The 21,041-nt window shown below is 46.7% G+C and overlaps 1 protein-coding gene across 1 annotated transcript in view; it reads left to right on the forward strand.

Annotated features, from left to right (window-relative positions):
* mybpc3 (myosin binding protein C3) overlaps positions 1-21,041 on the forward strand; it is a gene marked incomplete at its 5' end in the record, with an annotated part of 145,178 nt that overhangs the window by 80,451 nt on the left and 43,686 nt on the right. Inside the window, 3 exons of the mRNA XM_084308237.1 lie at positions 4,589-4,748; positions 7,105-7,209; positions 7,395-7,583. Coding sequence (XP_084164363.1) covers positions 4,589-4,748; positions 7,105-7,209; positions 7,395-7,583 — 454 coding nt within the window. The remainder of the gene's footprint in view (positions 1-4,588; positions 4,749-7,104; positions 7,210-7,394; positions 7,584-21,041) is intronic.

Raw genomic sequence — 21,041 nt, forward strand, 5'->3', positions numbered from 1 at the left:
CTGTCCCTGTTTCGTTCCGACTGTCCCTGTGTCCTTCCGACTGTCCCTGTTTCGTTCCGACTGTCCCTGTTTCGTTCCGACTGTCCCTGTGTTGTTCCGACTGTCCCTGTGCCGGTCGGACTGTCCCTGTGTTGTTCTGACTGTCCCTGTTTCGTTCCGACTGTCCCTGTGTCGCTACGACTGTCCCTGTTTCGCTACGACTGTCCCTGTGTCGTTCCGACTGTCCCTGTGTCGTTCCGACTGTCCCTGTGTCGCTACGACTGTCCCTGTGTCGTTCTGACTGTCCCTGTTTTGTTCCAACTGTCCCTGTGCTGTTCGGACTGTCCCTGTGTCGTTCCGACTGTCCCTGTTTCGTTCCGACTGTCCGTGTGTCGTTCCGACTGTCCCTGTGTCGTTCTGACTGTCCCTGTGCCGTTCTGACTGTCCCTGTGTCGTTCCGACTGTCCCTGTTTCGTTCCGACTGTCCCTGTGTTGTTCCGACTGTCCCTGTGCCGTTCTGACTGTCCCTGTGTCGTTCTGACTGTCCCTGTGCCGTTCCGACTGTCCCTGTGCCGTTCTGACTGTCCCTGTGTTGTTCAGACTGTCCCTGTGTCGTTCAGACTGTCCCTGTGTTGTTCAGACTGTCCCTGTGTCGTTCAGACTGTCCCTGTGTTGTTCAGACTGTCCCTGTGTCGTTCAGACTGTCCCTGTGTCGCTACGACTGTCCCTGTGCCGTTCCGACTGTCCCTGTGTCGTTCCGACTGTCCCTGTGTCGTTCCTACTGTCCCTGTGTTGTTCCAACTGTCCCTGTGCCGTTCGGACTGTCCCTGTGTCGTTCTGACTGTCCCTCTGTCGCTACGACTGTCCCTGTGTCGTTCCGACTGTTCCTGTTTCGTTCCAACTGTCCCTGTGTCGTTCCGACTGTCCCTGTGTCGTTCCGACTGTCCCTGTGTCGTTCTGACTGTCCCTGTGTCGTTCCGACTGTCCCTGTGTCGTTCTGACTGTCCCTGTGTCGTTCCGACTGTCCCTGTTTCGTTCCGACTGTCCCTGTGTTGTTCCGACTGTCCCTGTGTCGTTCTGACTGTCCCTGTGCCGTTCCGACTGTCCCTGTGCCGTTCTGACTGTCCCTGTGTTGTTCAGACTGTCCCTGTGTCGTTCAGACTGTCCCTGTGTTGTTCAGACTGTCCCTGTGTCGTTCAGACTGTCCCTGTGTTGTTCAGACTGTCCCTGTGTCGTTCAGACTGTCCCTGTGTTGCTACGACTGTCCCTGTGCCGTTCCGACTGTCCCTGTGTCGTTCCGACTGTCCCTGTGTCGTTCCTACTGTCCCTGTGTTGTTCCGACTGTCCCTGTGCCGTTCGGACTGTCCCTGTGTTGTTCCGACTGTCCCTGTGCCGTTCGGACTGTCCCTGTGTCGTTCTGACTGTCCCTCTGTCGCTACGACTGTCCCTGTGTCGTTCCGACTGTTCCTGTTTCGTTCCAACTGTCCCTGTGTTGTTCCGACTGTCCCTGTGTCGTTCTGACTGTCCCTGTGTCGTTCCGACTGTCCCTGTGCCGTTCTGACTGTCCCTGTGTCGCTACGACTGTCCCTGTGTCGTTCCGACTGTCCCTGTGCCGTTCTGACTGTCCCTGTGTCGCTACGACTGTCCCTGTGTCGTTCCGACTGTCCCTGTGTCGTTCTGACTGTCCCTGTGCCGTTCTGACTGTCCCTGTGTCGCTACGACTGTCCCGGTGTCGTTCCGACTGTCCCTGTGCTGTTCCGACTGTCCATGATTTGTTCAGACTGTCCCTGTTTTGTTCCCACTGTCCCTGTGTCGTTCCGACTGTCCCTGTGTCGTTCCGACTGTCCCTGTGTTGTTCTGACTGTCCCTGTGTTGTTCCGACTGTCCCTGTGTTGTTCCTTCTGTCCCTGTGCCATTCTGACTGTCCCTGTGTCGCTACGACTGTCCCTGTGTCGTTCCGACTGTCCCTGTGTCGTTCCGACTGTCCCTGTGTCGCTAAGACTGTCCCTGTTTCGTTCCGACTGTCCCTGTGTCGCTACGACTGTCCCTGTGTCGTTCCGACTGTCCCTGTGTCGTTCCGACTGTCCATGATTTGTTCAGACTGTTCCTGTTTTGTTCCCACTGTCCCTGTGTCGTTCCGATTGTCCCTGTGTCGTTCCGACTGTCCCTGTGTCGTTCCGACTGTCCCTGTGTTGTTCCGACTGTCCCTGTGTTGTTCCGACTGTCCCTGTGTCGTTCCGACTGTTTCTGTGCCATCCGGACTGTCCCTGTGTCGTTCTGACTGTCCCTGTGTCGCTACGACTGTCCCTGTGTTGTTCCGACTGTCCCTGTGTCGTTCCGACTGTCCCTGTGTTGTTCCGACTGTCCCTGTGTCGTTCCGACTGTCTCTGTGCCATCCGGACTGTCCCTGTGCCGTTCCTTCGGTCCCTGTGTCGTTCCGACTGTCCCTGTTTTGTTCCTTCTGTCCCTGTGTCATTCCGACTGTCCCCGTTTCGTTCCGACTCTCTCTTCTTCGCCACCTCCGCCTTTCCTTCCAGCATTCTGCATCCATCTTTCTCTGTTTACGTGCTGATGGTGTTCAAGTTTAAACCATGACACACAGCGCTGCATGATCTGGAACATCTGCGACATAAAGGCAGCATGTCATATCCGTCCGTGTCTGTGAGGTAAGAGCATGATTTCCTTCAGACAGACACGTCTCAAAGGGAACTCAGAGTCGGACAGTAAGTATGTCCTGTGCAGTGTTGAGCAGCAGGGGCGTCACCAGACTTGGAACTTTAGGGGGGGGCTCAAGGCCCTTCAGTGGGGTCCGGGGGAAATGCTCCCCTGTGAGATTTATTTTTCTAAATGCTCATCTCCTATGAGTTTTGACAGGGGAATGGAGACATATCCATGGGTATCCAGTGAACCCATTTTTATTAAGATATCTTGAGGTAAGAGGTTGAAAATGGCCCTGCAATTCTTTTCCCTCGCCTAAATTTTTTTCTAACTTTGTAGCATTATTTAGCCCCCTTCCCGACAAGCTAGCATGACATACTTGGTACCTATGGATTCCTGAGGTTATCCATCTTCCTGCTATCTTAAAAAAAGAGCCCATGAAATAGGGCTAAGATATTTTGTTTAAAGAAATATATTTTTGGGGGGGCTATAAGAATTCAAAGGGGGGCTTGAGCCACCCTGAAAAGGGTCTGGCAGCGCCACTGTTGAGCAGCAACACTAACTGCAATGCTTGGCTTATTTAACTGATTACAAAATAAATCCTAATCAGCCGAGGATAATATTGTCATGATTACATGAATAATTAATAGATGTTTTATTAGACATCAACCAAGCACCTTTTGTGAGTTGGAGTATGTGTGAAAAGTTTTTTATGAGCTAGAGACAAACATTGGCATTAAGTAAAGATATGTTATGCTAAGATGATTTTCAAACTGTAAATAGTACAGAATATACAGTAAGCAGGATACAGACATAGAAAAAAGGCCAAATCATGGAATCAGAAGAAATCAAAAACCACCGCTGGATCCTTCCTCTGCATGGCATCATCTTAACTTAACGTGTGCGGTTGGCTTTGAAAAGCATGGTCTGTGGTCCAGCGTTCCCAGTCCGGCGTGTGATGGGAAGAGGGAAAGCATGGTCTGTGGTCCAGCGTTCCCAGTCCGGCGTGTGATGGGAAGAGGGAAAGCATGGTCTGTGGTCCAGCGTTCCCAGCCCGGCGTGTGATGGGAAGAGGCAAAGCATGGTCTGTGGTCCAGCGTTCCCAGTCCGGCGTGTGATGGGAAGAGGGAAAGCATGGTCTGTGGTCCAGCGTTCCCAGCCCGGCGTGTGATGGGAAGAGGAATGTTCATCTTTGGTACAGAAATATCTGCTAAATGACCAGGACAGTGGCCATGATGTAAACATTCACAGAAACGGTGATGGTTTATTGATGAGTGTGGAATAAATCTATAATCCAATGTGTAGCCACTCAACCTACAGTATGAACCAAAACGCCATATACCCATTGGTCTCTAGAGTGAGTGTTATTGGACAATTGAACGCTCTTCTATAGTTAATTTTTTTTTAATTTTTTTTATCTACTTTTTCTCCCCATTTTTCTATTTTTCTCCCGTCCCCAATTTCGCATTGTCCAATTCTACCCTCCCCTGTCTCGAACGTTGCTAGACTATGCCTCCCACAAGCCGGCTGCAATGTGGACGAAGTCTTGCATCACGTGTCCCCTCCGGTACTCGAGGAGGCAGCCGTAGCATCTTTTCAGCTGCACAGCGCAATCTCTCAGCGGCGAGGGTCTGCGTGGGAGGGACACGCCGCCCTCGTCGCTTCCTGATTCTGCTGTAGGAGTCGCTGTCCACAACGTCCGATCCCCACCCATCAGCTTCCCACCCCCTAATACTGCCAATTGTATTTGTATGAACGACCAGCCAAGCTGATAGCAACGCAGAGAGCTGGGCTCGAACCCAGCATCTCCTGCGTTGGTGGCGAGCGCCTTGCCCACTGCGCCACCTAGCCGCCCTTTTCTATAGATAATCTGTTGAGGCACTCTCCAAACCGGTGGTTCTGTGGTGGTACGGTGCACCAACCCCCCCCCCCTCTCGTCCGGTGGGTCCAGGTGATCACCGACGCGGACGGGCGGGTCCACGTGGAGAGCACCAAGGGCCACTGCATCTTCACCATCGAGGGGGCCGAGCGGCAGGATGAGGGCAGCTACTCCGTGATCGTGCGGAACGCCGCCGGGGAGGACACCGCCGACATCAACGTGAAGGTTGTCGGTAAGACGGAACCAACGGCCTCGTTGTGGCCCAACAGTGAAATAGCACTTCGCTCATCGAAATACAGGTGCATCTCGATCAGTGATGCCACAGATTACTTGTAAATATAATCTGATTACTGATTACTGATTACTCCTTTAAAAAGTAATCTAGTTACTTTACTGATTACTTGATTTACTTTGAAAGTAACTAGGTTACGAAGTCGTCGTCGTCCCCCCTGCTGCTGCCACAAGAATGACAACAGTTTTTTTTTTTTTTTTTTATAATAATGCTTTATTGAAAGTGCATAATGTCATAAATCATAATTGGCTGCTCAGACAGGTCATCATGAGACGTCATCAGCCATCAGGCCATAATAAGGTCACAGCTGACTGTACCCCTGGCTCTCTTATCATCAGCATTATGAGATAGTAACTAAATAGTAACTCACAGCCACTTGGAAAAGTAACTGTAATCAGATTACTGGCTTGTAAAAAGTAACAAGTTAGATGACTATTTACTGAAAAAAGTTATCAGATTACAGTAACTAGTTACTGGCATCACTGATCTCGATACATTAGAATATTGAGGAAATGTATTGGTCGCCTCCACGCCACGCCGCAGTGATTCATACAAAAGGAGCCCAGACCAAGTATTGAGTGCATTATACTTTTCAGTAGGTTTCTGGAATATATATATATATATATATATATATATATATATATATATATATATATATATATATATATATATATATATATATTTTTTTTTGTATTGGTCTTATGTAATATAAAAAAAAATCTCAGATACTGAATTTTGGGTTTTCATTAGCTGTAAGCCATAGCCTAATCATCAACATGTAAAGAAATAAAGGTTTGAAATATTTCACTCTGTGTGTAATGAATACTATATAATAATATATGATTTTAACTTTTTGAATTTAATTACTGAACTTTTCCTCGATATTCAAATGTATTGAGATGCACCTGATTATCTGTCTGAATATACCTACATAATCCTTTCTATATACCTGTTTACACACCTGCATATAACCCATATAACTCTGTATGATAGCAGTTACATTTAGTCTTTGTTTACGTTCTGCTCTATGGTATACCTAGGTATATTCCCATAGAGTTTGATTGATTGATTGATTGATTGATTGATTGATTGAAAATGTTATTAACAGATTGCAGAATGGGTACAATACAGTACGGCTCAATACACACAATTGTTAAGGAGATGCAGACCAGAGAAAGACTTTCGTCTTGTTTACATCAGGGTCCCCCATTTTCAATTCATCATAACGCAGAACGCTCACAAAGACTCATGTAACTGGTTATAGGATAACCTTCGTTACATTTCGTCTTTGTTTACGTTCTGCTCTATGGGAATATACCTAGGTATACTATAGAGCAGAACGCTCACAAATACTCATGTAACTAGGGTTATAGGATAACCTTCGTTACACCAATGCTGTATACCGTATAATATATATATTTATCTACATCCGTCTGTATATAATCTTTACTGTAGATAATACAGTATATCTATATCTGTACATATCCCTTACCTACTCTTACTAGTTATACCTGTATCACTGTACATAATACTATAACACTGTACATACATCTGATTAGCACTATTATTCAGTAGTACTCATTTATATATTTTATATCCAGTTTAATCACCTGTGCATTGTACATTACTATTGCACTTTATTGTTACATTTGCCCTCTGGTTGGATGCCAAACCTATTTTCATTGCACATCATGTGCTGCATGATGACAATACATTTGAATCTAATCTAATCTAAAATCCAGAGTACGATGTTGACTCAACATGTTCCATTCCCACAGAGACACACTTCTTATTAGTCTTTTTGTCATACTTGATACGCGGAGTATATAAAACAAAACATTAGCAGCTCTTTTCATGACAAAAGCAAATATTTCTGACTGTAGGAACATTTGGAATGCTGGTTATTCTGCCCGTCCTCCTGGTAAAGTAGAATAGAATAGAAATACTTTAATCATCCCGAGGGTGATTAAAGTAATTCTATTCTATTCTATTCTATTCTATTCTAAGTATTCCTTAATGCTGGCTTTATAAACATGTGTATACTCTGACCAGGTGAAAATGATAATCAATTCTACCTATTGAATCCACATCAATCATGAATTGGGGAGGAGGAGACGAGGTAGAGGTACTTCCAATACTAGGAATGTGTTCTTAATGTTTTCTACAGTGTATCTTTGCAACAAACACTAAATACTGGGAAAGATTCACTACTATATGGATTGCTGGTCCAGTAGTTCAGACTACTATAAGTGCATCTATTTTATATTTGATTGATATTATCAATGTTTTCCCCCAGATGTCCCTGACCCTCCCCAGGCTCCCAGGATCCTCAGTGTGGGGGAGGACTCCTGTGTTGTAGAGTGGGACCCCCCTCAGTTTGATGGTGGACAGCCAATAATTGGTAAGAACACACAATGTCTCATAAGGGTCCATTGTGTAATTGGTAATCACTTACGAAACCGTCTCTTATTAGCGTAGTAACAATTATGATAATGACGTATGAAATCAACAATCCACGGAAAATCCACGGAACAATCCAACAAAAATTAAAATGTAAACATCAAAATGCTTCTCCGGTGTCGCCAGGCTACGTGATGGAGAGGAAGAAGAAGAAGAGCTACAGGTGGATGCGGCTGAACTTTGACCCCTACCCTAAAACAACCTTCGAGGCCAAGAAGATGATCGAGGCCGTGGCCTACGAGATGCGCGTCTACGCCGTCAACGCCATCGGCATGTCTCGCCCCGGCGCCCCCTCACAGCCGTTTGTTCCAGCCGGTGAGTCTCCTCCCGCAGGCCTTTTCACAGGCCTTCCACCACACGCTGCGCTCAGGCCTTCCATCACACGCTGCACTCAGGCCTTCCACCACAGGCTGCGCTCAGGCCTCCCATCACACGCTGCGCTCAGGCCTTCCACCACACGCTGCGCTCAGGCCTTCCACCACACACTGCGCTCAGGCCTTCCACCACATGCTGCACACAGGCCTTCCACCACATGCTGCGCTCAGGCCTTCCACCACACGCTGCGCTCAGGCCTTCCACCACACGCTGCCCTCATGCCTTCCATCACACGCTGCGCTCAGGCCTTCCATCACACGCTGCCCTCAGGCCTTCCACCACATGCTGCGCTCAGGCATTAGTTCCACCACATGCTGCGCTCAGGCCTTAGTTCCACCACATGCTGCGCTCAGGCCTTCCACCACACACTGCGCTCAGGCCTTAGTTCCACCACACCCTGCGCTCAGTGAGTCTCCTTCCACCACATGCTGCACTCAGTCACTGTCAATTAGGAAAAGAAGTCAATGGGAAAAGCTGTTCCCAGAATACCTGCGACTACTGTGTCATTCAGACCATCCGTTCACTGCGGGAGTCAGACCAAGGTGTCGTTCACTGCGGGCCAGTGTCGAGTCAGACCAAGGTGTCGTTCACTGCGGGCCAGTGTCGAGTCAGACCAAGGTGTCGTTCACTGCGGGCAAGTGTCGAGTCAGACCAAGGTGTGGTTCACTGCGGGCCAGTGTCGAGTCAGACCAAGGTGTGGTTCACTGCGGGCCAGTGTCGAGTCAGACCAAGGTGTGGTTCACTGCGGGCCAGTGTCGAGTCAGACCAAGGTGTCGTTCACTGCGGGCCAGTGTCGAGTCAGACCAAGGTGTGGTTCACTGCGGGCCAGTGTCGAGTCAGACCAAGGTGTGGTTCACTGCGGGCCAGTGTCGAGTCAGACCAAGGTGTGGTTCACTGCGGGCCAGTGTCGAGTCAGACCAAGGTGTCGTTCACTGCGGGCCAGTGTCGAGTCAGACCAAGGTGTCGTTCACTGCGGGCCAGTGTCGAGTCAGACCAAGGTGTGGTTCACTGCGGGCCAGTGTCGAGTCAGACCAATGTGTGGTTCACTGCGGGCCAGTGTCGAGTCAGACCAAGGTGTGGTTCACTGCGGGCCAGTGTCGAGTCAGACCAAGGTGTGGTTCACTGCGGGCCAGTGTCGAGTCAGACCAAGGTGTGGTTCACTGCGGGCCAGTGTCGAGTCAGACCAAGGTGTCGTTCACTGCGGGCCAGTGTCGAGTCAGACCAAGGTGTCGTTCACTGCGGGCCAGTGTCGAGTCAGACCATCCGTGAGATCCATAAGAAGAATGGGGAGACAGTGGCTCAGGAGGTAGAGCGGTCGTCTGGTAGTTGGAAGGTTCCCGGTTCGATTCCCGGGGCAGCGAGTCGAAGTGTCCTTGAGCAAGACACTTAACCCCTAACTGCTCCCGATGAGCAGGTTGGCACCTTGCATGGTCGCCTCCGCCGTCGGTGTGTGAATGAGTGAGTGAATGGGTAAAATGTGAGAGGAACAAAAATTGTAAAGAGATTTGGATAAAAAGCTGCTTATATAAATGCACCATTTACCAAGAAGAGAACATAAGTAATGGAGAGTTGTTTTACACCTGCTCTATAATGTATATTGATTGACAGGACAGGAGGTGTGGTTTGACAGGTTTGACTGGCAGCCTGTTTGTTTGTGGTCACTCCAGGGGGAAAGGTGTCCTCTGTCCCGGCTAGAGTTTCCTTAAGGTCACGGCTGAGGTCGTGGTCACGCCTGGGGCAGCGTCCTGGGTATTGTCCTCTGGTTGGAGAAACGTTTGTTGTGGATCTTCACAGAGATGTAGATTACTCATACATGGTTCATTATGTGCAGAGGACTATGGACATTAAGGTCTCATGGTGTGTTAAAATACAACACAAAGTTAAATTCAGAGACAGCGCGAATGTGTACAAAGTCAATTGAAAGACACGAACACAGGCCAACAGATGCAGCTTTTTTGGCTATAGGCTAGTTTCAAAATGGACCGTAAATATAAATCAGGTGCCTTATTAAAGAGAGAGAAAAGGCAACTTTAACCGCATCACGCTTTCACCACTCGGTTCAATCACTACCTCCTTCTCATCCTCCTCTTTACATGGATAACGACCTCGCCGTTGACCCCAGTGTGGAAAACCCTACTGCGGTTACGAGCACCGCTGCTAAGCTAGCCAACGACAAGCTAGCCGAGCCGTCACCGCAGCCATTAGAAACCTCATGAGCAGTGATGAGAGGGTGGAGGAGTCTACAGCTACTGTACAGATGATGACAAGTCTACAGCTAAAGATGATGACAAGTCTACAGCAAAAATAAGTTAGCTCATAGGCACATTTGGCAACCGCTCCCCCAGGCAGGCAACACCACACCGACATTCTTCCATTAGAGGAGCCATATCCAACAGACCCATTATATCTGCACTCCCACCCACCAGGATGGACTGTTTGTAGTGTATATAATTCAGTATAAATAAAAGCTGCGATGTTCCCAGTACATTACTTTCCACAGACTAATTTATACCTAGAACTGCCGAGCACAGTCACACACACCTCTATATCTACTGTCTATATACATGTATGGGAATTTTCAATATAAAGCAAGAACTTCGGATTTTGTTTTAGCTGCCTATGCAACCACTCTCTTTCTCCTTTGTATCTCTCTATATAACACCTCTCGATAACGTTTCTCTCTCTCTCTCTCTCTCTCTCTCTCTCTCTCTCTCTCTCTCTCTCTCTCTCTCTCTCTCTCTCTCTCTCTCTCTCTCTCTCTCTCTCTCTCTCTCTCTGTGTCTTTCTCTGTGTTAGATTCCCCTTTCTCGCTCCTCTTATAATTTTTATCATAGCCCAATCTAAATAACGTCGAACCAAAATGGTGGTCTGCAAGCCATAGGCTAGATTGCCCATAATAACAGGTCCTACTACTAGTTATGCAAAAACAAACAATCGCTCGCAGACGGGATGGTTTTCCTGTTCCTATGCAACTTGTAAATGTTGTTGTCACAACAGGGAATATGCCCAAAATATTCCTAGATATGAAACACTTTTCCTTCACTGCCCCTCTATAGCCTCGCTGGCTCCCCTGAATCAGTGTGGGGATGGATGGGACGCTGACAGCTGCCGGTGGGAAAAGTAAAAGCGCATGTTTTTCAGGGAACCACGGCTTCAGAGAATGTCATTGAAGCGTTTACAGAGACGAGCGGCTGGGTATAATGGAGTCACGGGGGGGTAGATTTGCGAGGAATGCCAACGCATGTTACAAAGCCGAGGCAAAGCGTAACGGTAGAGGAACACATGGACCACACAGGCGAGCGGGCCGGTGGCACACACAAAGGGAGCCGCGCTGAACACGGGTGAAAGGCGACGTCGACTGTCTGCGTGAATGAGCGCGCCAAGACATCCAAGAACGCTGAGTTCGCCCCCGGCTAAGGCCACGGCTCTCGTCTATTTAACTGTTGCACGCGCAACATGTTTGATATTTTATTTCTTCATGTGAAAATCCTCAGAAATCAACAAATTAAAGTATTGAAATTGATTGAATTAAGTAGTTTTTTAAAGTCAAGAAAAGACAGTATAAGAAGCACATATGCTTATTAGTTGTTGCTGTTTATATTATCATTTATTTCAGTGCAATTTAATGACAGCTGTGGCGGCTGAAGAGGGTGCGGTAATTATGCGATCATAATATGAATAATTGTATAATTGAATAATTGAAATTGTACATTTTATGTGCCTTAAGAACTTTGAAGTTGCTCATTGTATGTTTCATTTGAGAATACAGATTTGTGTGGCCTTGCCTATATCCAATATTTACAGGCATACATTTGACAAGGATTGGGCTAGGCTGGATTCACGTAGAATAAGGCAATGCAGCACCTTACCACTACACGGCCCATTTGTGTGATGTCATAATTGTGAACATTAAAAACCCTATCCTTAAACCACCCCTATCCAGAAGGTGGCGGCAATGCACCTAAAAGTTGTTTGCCAACCGCCATTAAACCGCCAAAGAGAAGAAGAAGAAGAAGGCAGACAGGGCTGTGAAGTAAATAAGCCGTCTTGCTAACGTAGGCTTGTAGCGTAGCATTGTCAGAGCGTCGGCGCCACACAGGATACTAAAATTGAAAAATGGTTTAGTGGAAAGACACACCGCGATCCATCCTTTTCAACTGCTCATAAATCCCTCCGGTGTTCTGTTTTCAGTTCCAAGGCCCCCCCACCCCCACAAGCATGTAGCTACAGCACATGAGAGGACAATGTTTCACTGTTGAACGGCAGCTACAGTAGTTGTCCATATTTTATATTTTATGGTGCAACCCTACTATTTTTGTAGTATTTGGTTACTGCATGACTCTTCCTCTAGATTCTCTAGAAGAGCCACCATCAAGGCCAAACTTTCGATGAAGTGTATCTAGAATAGCTTTCGTTCAAATCTTTTCAAATGTATGGTGCACATTCATGACCTCCAGAGGAAGACACCTGTTGATTCTGGTGAATCCATGACCTTTCCTCTAGCGCCACCATCAGGCCAAACAGTTCAATACTCAAATTACACTATCTCCTCGTCGCATTTCAACCGAACTTGACAAATATGTTTGCCTGACCCTAGAAAGCAGGCCTGTGGAGTTCTGAGTAATTATGCCTCATGGTGGCGCTGTTCTCATGAAATATAAAACATTAACTACTCCTCAATGGCTCCAGTTAGGGACATGGTCACAAAAGGTTTGTTTGTTTACCTGTTACATTTCAGACATCAAAATCTAAATCAAGACATTTTGAAGTAATCATGAAACACATGAAATTAAATGAAAATGTGCTGAGTTAAGAGGGGTACCGTACATGCCTATCCCTTGCACCTTGTTCAGGAAAGACAGGAAGTTCTGGAAGGCTTTTCTCTTTAATAAAAACTGCAGCCTTGTGTGATTTGGAAACTGCATATTTTAATATAATTTATTTGTATTATTAATTGTGCAACCCTACTATTTTTGTCATGCATGATTATGCATGTAATATGGGCCCGGATGGAATGAGTTACAACACCACAGTAGTTACAACTACTGACATAATCACTTGTTAGAAAACCTTACCTCACTATTCATAGCACCGCGCCCCTGCACAATAAAACATTTGAGCCAAATCCCATACTTAATACTAAATGATAAATCATGTCTCCTAAAACATGAAGACATATCATGTTTTAGTTATGACAAATAACCCTTTAGTTCTGGATTAGACGCAATTGATCGTCTCCCGTGCTTCTCTATGGTGGGCATTAGTTATAGGACCTTACATATCTCATAGCCAAGTAAGGAATGCTATGCAGCTGTGGCCACCTGTAACCACTCAACAACACATGGCCATTCTGACATTGGTGCCAATGTTATGTTGGACCTGCACTTCAACCAGAGGAGATAAAACACATTTAGGCGTTGTAAAACAAGTGCTAAAATAAGACTCATGTCTTCGGGACACAAACCTGAGTCTTGGGGGGGGGGGGGGGGGGGGGGAATTAGAGTCTTGCCCTGTACACTTATTTCATCACTCTCATCCTCGAACTCGCTTTCTTCCCCGGGATTTAAGTTTGAACATCATTGTATTTGGACAAGCCTACCGCTTGTAAGACAGCTGATTAGGAAAGTATTTGTGGCATCTCTCTCTATAAATAATGGCATGTTAGTGCGCGGCTCGACTGGGACCAGCTGCTTAGCGGACAGGGACTTGCTGCTACTGTGCAGGCCGCTCGGCGACGCTGCCTCTGAATAACTGGTATAGCTACAACAAATACAGGAGAGAGAGAGAGAGAGAGAGAGAGAGGGGGAGGGGGGGAGGTGGGGGAGAGAGAGAGAACAGGGTCGAGTGAGGTGCGTGGCTGAAGCGAGAAAAGCACAGCCGAGGTCGAAACAGCAGCGGGACTGCCACACGTTTTGGACCGAGAGCGGAGAGAGAAGATGACTAAGCCCACACTTCCGAAGACGGCTGAAAAGAAGCCAGCTGTGGAGGAGGCTCCCGCGGACATCCCAGAGGAGGCCCCGAAAGAAGAGGCCCCGGCTGAGGCACCGGCTGAGGCACCGGTTGAGGCCCCGGTTGAGGTACCGGCTGAGGAGCCAGCGGCTACAGAGGAACTAGCACCGGCACCACCACCGGCGGAGGGAGCGGCCCCAGAGGCCCCGGCAGAGTCAGCCCCCACTGGGGAGGATGGGGCTCCACCGGCTGCAGCGGACGGCCCCCCAGCAGAGGATGGATCTGCACCCCCAGCTGATGGGGCCCCCGCAGAACCCGCTCCTCCTGAGCCAGAGCCGGAACCCGTTGGCAGTAGGCTATTATTATTCTCACCTAGGATTAACATGTGGGGCATGTCCTAAAGTAAAAAAGTAAAAAAACTACAAAAACAAACAAGCAACATTTTAAGATAGGGTGGAAAGTTTTGCTCGATTTGTAATTGGCTCTTTTACTTGTTTTTACCCTTTCGCCGCCCAACGTTGTGATTTTAACAGTGTATGTTAGTTTGAGATCGCCTGGGTCGTGGCGCCGTTCGCTCTCGGCGCGAGGTCGGTAGAGGTTGTTGAGGTAACGGCGGCTCTGAAGCGACGGGAAGAGAAAATGCTTTGTTGAAAATCACCATGCGTCAAAAAATAGAGTTGTTTTAAAATAGAATTGGAAGTAGTAATTGGAATGTGCCCTGCACTCGTGTACTACCTTGAGCTGTCCTTTGGCTATCTCCTCTCCTGCTGTTCTACACACACGGGCCAACACAGGCTTCCAAATTCACTTTTCATTCACTCTTGTTGCCGCCTTCAATTGATTTTTGATTTTGATGGTGCAAAAGTACAGTGTTATTTTTATTTTTTTATTTATCCCCTTTTTTCCCCATTTTAAATTTTTCTCCCATCCCAATTTCGTGTTTCCAATTCTTCCCTCCCCTATCTTGAACGTTGCTAGACTATGCCTCCCACTGGTCGGCTGTAGTGAGGATAGAAGCCTTGCATCACGTGTCCCCTCCGGTACACGAGGAGGCAGCCTGTCACATCTTTTCACCGCAACAGCTCGAACTCTCAGCGGCGAGGAGTAACGCGTGGGAGGCTCACGCTGCCCCCGATACTTCCTGCTTCCGCCGCACCGGCGCCACCCAACCGACCTGTAGGAGTCGCTGTCCACAATGTCCAATCCCCACCCACCGGCTTTCCCACCCTCTAACACTGACAATTGTGTTAGTATGACGGCCGGCCAAGCCGGTAGCAACGGCGTGAGCTGGGCTCGATACCAGCATCTCCTGCGTTGGTGGCGAGCGCCTTGCCCACTGCGCCACTCAGCCGCACCCAGTGTTTTTTTTAATAGTCTTTGTTCTAGGCGGTTAGGTGGCCGAGCGGAGATTGCGTTCGTCACCAACCCCGGAGCTGTGAGCTGGATTCGCCTGTTCGAATCCAGCTCACAGCTCCGGGGTTGTCACCAGCTTGGCTGGCCGTCTGCACTAATACAATTGGCTGTATTAGAGGGTGGGAGAAGCTGGCGGGGTGGGTCCGGGTCGTTGTAAACAGCGACTCCTACAGTTCGGTCGGGGCGCCTGCTAAGCGCGGATAGGACTTGAGGGGGATAGTGTGATCCTCCCACACGCTACGCCCTCTCGATGAGAATCCGCGCTGCCAGGTGAAAAGAAGCGGTGATTGGCTGGACGTGTGTCGGAGGAAGCACGTGGTAGCCTCCACTCTCCCAGATGATCTGACTGTGGGGGGTAAGTGCGCAGCGACCAGGAAGGGACTGGGAATTGGCATACGACTAACATTGGGATGGGAGAAAATCGGAGAAAAATGGAGGGGGAAAAAGACCAAAAAAAAAAAAAAAAAAAAAAATAGTCTTTGTTCTGTCAACAAACGCAGTGGCAGTTTTTGCTGCCGGGGTCCGACGGCAAACTTTACAATTATGATCCGATCGTCTTCATCCTCAACCCAAACCGCTGTACAGTCCGCTTTACATTTCTGTTGGGGTGGGCCGACCTTTTTTGTCTGCTCTTTTTCTCCCGTTATGGTGAGAAGCCGCTCGATGTCTTCCTCAACATCGCTCGCGGAAAAAGTTGCTAACTCGCCTGCGTTTGATCACACGGGAATAATAAACCACATCTTTCACTTATCAGTTAAATTACTATTACATTTATTTCTCACTATGTTTGATAATGTTAATGCCTCCGGATATTTCCGTGACGTGAAAAAAATTATCAAATGAAACAGATTTTCGAGGGCCTTTTTGCCCCCAAGCCCTCCATAATTTGAAACCCTGAGCGCGGCTGGGTAGCGCAGTGGGTTACTAAGCACTCGCCTACCACCGCAGAGAATCCAGCTGTCAGCGGTACCTCCGGCTTGGTCAGTCGTCCTAGCGGGTGGGAAGGTGGGGTATGTGTCCTGGTCATTGTAAACTGCGACTCCTACTGGTCGGTCGGGGCGCCTGTTCAGCAGGGAGGGGATCTGGGGGAAATAGCGTGAACCTCTGCGCGCGTTACGTTCCCCCAGTGAAACTCCTTGCTGTCAGGTGAAATGAAGCGGCTGGCGACTCCACATGTATCGGAGGAGGCATGTTGTGGTAGTTCTACACCCTCCCCAGGCCGACAGTGGGGCAATGCGCGCAACGACCAGAAAGGGAATTGGCATAACGACTAAATTGCGATGGGTGAAAAAATACAGAAAGCTAAAAAATAAATAGAATACAAAAATATATATATTTGACCCCTGGGCCAACGTGTGGTTCCGGAGAGAGGTGTTCACATCATCTGTCTGTAACTGCGACGTGGAGCCATGGGCTGAGTGGCACAAGGCCACAACTAATCCAAGATCAGGGCTCTCAGCGTTGGCTCGTTAAAGGGGCACACCACCCAAATTAAGAATTCCATGTTGTTTCATGTATGTTATTTCCATGGCCAAGGAAAGTTCTACCAATATTTGTGAACTTGAGCTGGGGTATGTGTCCTGGTCATTGTAAACTGCGACTCCTACTGGTCGGTCACGGCGCCTGTTCAGCAGGGAGGGGATCTGGGGGAAATAGCGTGAACCTCTGCGCGCGTTACGTTCCCCCAGTGAAACTCCTTGCTGTCAGGTGAAATGAAGCGGCTGGCGACTCCACATGTATCGGAGGAGGCATGTTGTGGTAGTTCTACACCCTCCCCAGGCCGACAGTGGGGCAATGCGCGCAACGACCAGAAAGGGAATTGGCATAACGACTAAATTGCGATGGGTGAAAAAATACAGAAAGCTAAAAAATAAATAGAATACAAAAATATATATATTTGACCCCTGGGCCAACGCGTGGTTCCGGAGAGAGGTGTTCACATCATCTGTCTGTAACTGCGACGTGGAGCCATGGGCTGAGTGGCACAAGGCCACAACTAATCCAAGATCAGGGCTCTCAGCGTTGGCTCGTTAAAGGGGCACACCACCCAAATTAAGAATTCCATGTTGTTTCATGTATGTTATTTCCATGGCCAAGGAAAGTTCTACCAATATTTGTGAACTTGAGCTGGTATAAATACAGCTGCTCCATTGACGATGAATGGGAGACTGCTTTAAGATAAGATAAGATATTCCTTTATTGATCCCCTTGGGGAAATTCAGGCATCATAGTAGCATGGGGGAGGGGAGGTACAGGTAGTAGAAGACATGGTACAGGTCACAGAATTATAGTAGAGTGGAGAAGTAAAAATAAAAATAGAATAAAAAGGCAGTGTAAACAATATAAAAATATAATTAACTCTGGACATGCGCATAATTGGCAACAAGGTGCAAGATGAGTGTATGTATGCCCTCTCAGTTATATTTGCCCTACAATAAATATAGTTACAATATATAATCTAATAATCCAATAATCGAAATCTAATCTAATATACAATCTAAAAATACTAAAATGCTAAATATATGCTCTGATGATAAGGTGCTGTATTTCATATATAATATTATCTATATATGAAATATTCTATATTCTCAGTTCTGAAACAGAAAACGTACCCACACACTCTCAGTGTCACCATCTTTCCCAATTCATTCTCTGCAGCTTCAGTCTTTATACCTGATTCTTGGATGTGGGAGAGAGTTTCTGTACTGTCTTAGAACGGAGGAATAACATGTACAACTAAACGGGGCGTAATTACCCTTTAATATCATCATTTCAGATAGCCAGATTTGATGCATAGCCTCAAGGCAACTTGCTATTGACACCATGCTAACATAGAGGATGCATTTCTATTAGAAATCACGTTGACATATCCATCTGCATGTAATACTTTATTGTATCATCATTATCTTTATTTGTATCTGTATTGTATTGTCTATTTAAAGATAGTATAGAAACTCAAAGAAGCCCATAGGCTCGAGGATAATGAAATGGGTTATTAATAAGTAAACACAGTAGTAATAACAACAAGACTAGACAAGCCTAGTTGAGCCGGATCGGCTACATGCCAGTGGGGATTTATGTTTGTCATTATGATTCATGTAAACATGTGTGGACCTTCTGTCTACTTGGTGGTACTTGGTGTATGCACATGTGTGGACCTTCTGTCTACTTGGTGGTACTTTGTGGTACTTGGTGGTACTTGGTGGCACTTGGTGGTACTTGGTGGTACTTGGTGGCACTTGGTGGTACTTGGTGGTACTTGGTGGTACTTGGTGGCACTTGGTGGTACTTGGTGGTACTTGGTGGTACTTGGTGGCACTTGGTGGTACCTGGTGGTACTTGGTGGTACTTGGTGGCACTTGGTGGTACCTGGTGGTACTTGGTGGCATTTGGTGGTACCTGGTGGTACTTGGTGGCACTTGGTGGTACCTGGTGGTACTTGGTGGCATTTGGTGGTACTTTACTTGGTGGTACTTGGTGGTACTTGGTGGCACTTGGTGGTACTTTACTTGGTGGTACTTGGTGGCACTTGGTGGTACTTTACTTGGTGGTACTTTACTTGGTGGTACTTGGTGGTACTTGGTGGCACTTGGTGGTACTTTACTTGGTGGTACTTTACTTGGTGGTACTTTACTTGGTGGTACTTTACTTGGTGGTACTTTACTTGGTGGTACTTGGTGGTACTTACTTTACTTGGTGGTACTTTACTTGGTGGTACTTTACTTGGTGGTACTTGGTGGTACTTGGTGGTACTTTACTTGGTGGTACTTTACTTGGTGGTACTTTACTTGGTGGTACTTTACTTGGTGGTACTTGGTGGCACTTGGTGGTACTTGGTGGCACTTGGTGGTACTTTACTTGGTGGTACTTTACTTGGTGGTACTTGGTGGCACTTGGTGGTACTTGGTGGTACTTGGTGGTACTTGGTGGCACTTGGTGTACTGGTACTGTATGCACTACAGCCTCCCAGCTTGTTATGTGCTTATCTACCTGTACTTTCTTCAAACTCACTATCATTGGGCTTTATTATTGTAATTATTATGCTCTTGACTTCAAGGTTTTTCCTCCATTATTGACATTTAATATAATGGGCTTAACAATTTGCAATAATCATATTAAATAAAATGACAGCCTTAAGTCTATAAAAACAAAACTGCCCATGGGCATATAATGAAAAAGAAAAGGCCTGTGCAGCCTATGCCAAGAAATAAAATATATAAAATAAAAAACATGTATTTGTTGACAAGTATCCACAAAATACATTGACTTATAGGCAAACCAAATAGCCTCTGTATACAGGCCTAATCAAAGTGAAATAGTCTATGTACACAGGCCTAATCAAAGTGAAATAGTCTCTGTATACAGGCCTAATCAAAGTGAAATTTTCTCTGTATACAGGCATAATCAAAGTGGAATAGTCTCTGTATACAGGCGTAATCAAAGTTAAATAGTCTCTGTATACAGGCCTAATCAAAGTGAAATAGTCTCTGTATACAGGCCTAATAAAAGGGAAATCAGTTGCTCATGAAAAGAAAAAAGGCCTTTATCATTATAGACTTTTACACGGAATCTTAAATAATTAATGGATGGCTGCTGTTGTTTTAGGATTAACATGAAAGGGAATGTAAAGCAACCGCGTGGCTACAGTTGCCAGCTGTGGATAACGGTCCGCATTTAGTCTCCACCACTGAAGAGGACCAGAATCTATCTCTGACCTGTCTTTTAAAAAGTCCTTCAGTTCCTTCTGTTATTAGGTGCATCAACTGCAAATGGATGTTTCATCACCAGCGTCTCGCAAAAAAACACTTGACTCTACTCTATGGTGATACATTTCATTACAGATAACAGAAAGTGAGTCATAATTGACTCATTCGTTGCCTGTTACAATTGTGGAAGGGGAAGGATTTAAACGGTTAATGAAAACGATGTATATCGTACTAATGTAGTGTTAGCAAATGTCAGAAATGCACTACTACACGTACAAGTTAACATGACGTGCATCTCAACCCAAGTTGTCATTTTGTTCATGCTGTTTTCATGAGTTTGTGCGACTCCGCTCTGCTCACATGCTCTGGTCCGATATATATGGCTCAGTAGGTTATGAATGACGCTCACGTGTTTCAACAAGACAGCCAGTCAGTCAGTTAGGGACATTCGGTATTGTAGGCCGTCCCTCCAGGTCTGGCAATAATAATAAAACACGACTCGACAGCATAGTCATCATTCTATACATCCAAAAGGCTGGCAATGAGCTTTTCATACTATTTGTCATTAGACTTCCGTGGCTCAGGAGGTAGAGCAGTCGTCTGGTAATCCGGAGGTTCCCGGTTCGATTCCCGCTACACCCGGGCAGCGTGTCGAAGTGTCCTTGAGCAAGACACTTAACCCCTAATTGCTCCTGATGAGCAGGTCGGCACCTTGCATGGTTGCCTCCGCCGTCGGCGAGTGAATGTGTGAGTGAATGGGTAAAATATGAGGAACAAATTGTAAAGATCTTTGGATAAAAAGCGCTATAAATGCACCATTTACTTCTTTTAACTTTTGTTGAATGCTGGTTTCCATCGGCCTGCACTCCATCAACACTGGGGTTCCTTCCTGTACGTACTCGACATGTCGCAGCAGGTATCCGTCTACAACACAAGTATTAAAGGTGCACTGTGCAGTTTCTATGCAGTCTGCAAAACGTCGCCGGCAGAAGAGAACACCTTAACTCTTAACTTTTTTTTTTTTTTTTTAGAAATCAACTCAGTAGATCATCCTCCATATGTGTGTGTGGCTTTACAAAGTTTAAACACTGGGAAAGCATTAAACCGATCATCTGTCTAAACCTTGTAACTCTATTCGCCCTCAAATGTGTGTTAATTTTTTTCATCTCCTGAAAAGTTGGGTTTTTGGAGTTACGAGCGACGAAAAGACATTTACTCTTCATTCTTAGCCAGTGTGAACATAAGCCTTGAATATGATTAACTAAATTGCGGGCCCTGCCTTTGTAAACAAAACCAAAGCAATGAAATAGTAACTTTTCAGAAAACGTAG

Source organism: Notolepis coatsorum (genome assembly GCF_963971535.1).
Source record: "Notolepis coatsorum genome assembly, chromosome: 2".
Lineage (NCBI taxonomy): Eukaryota > Metazoa > Chordata > Actinopteri > Aulopiformes > Paralepididae > Notolepis > Notolepis coatsorum.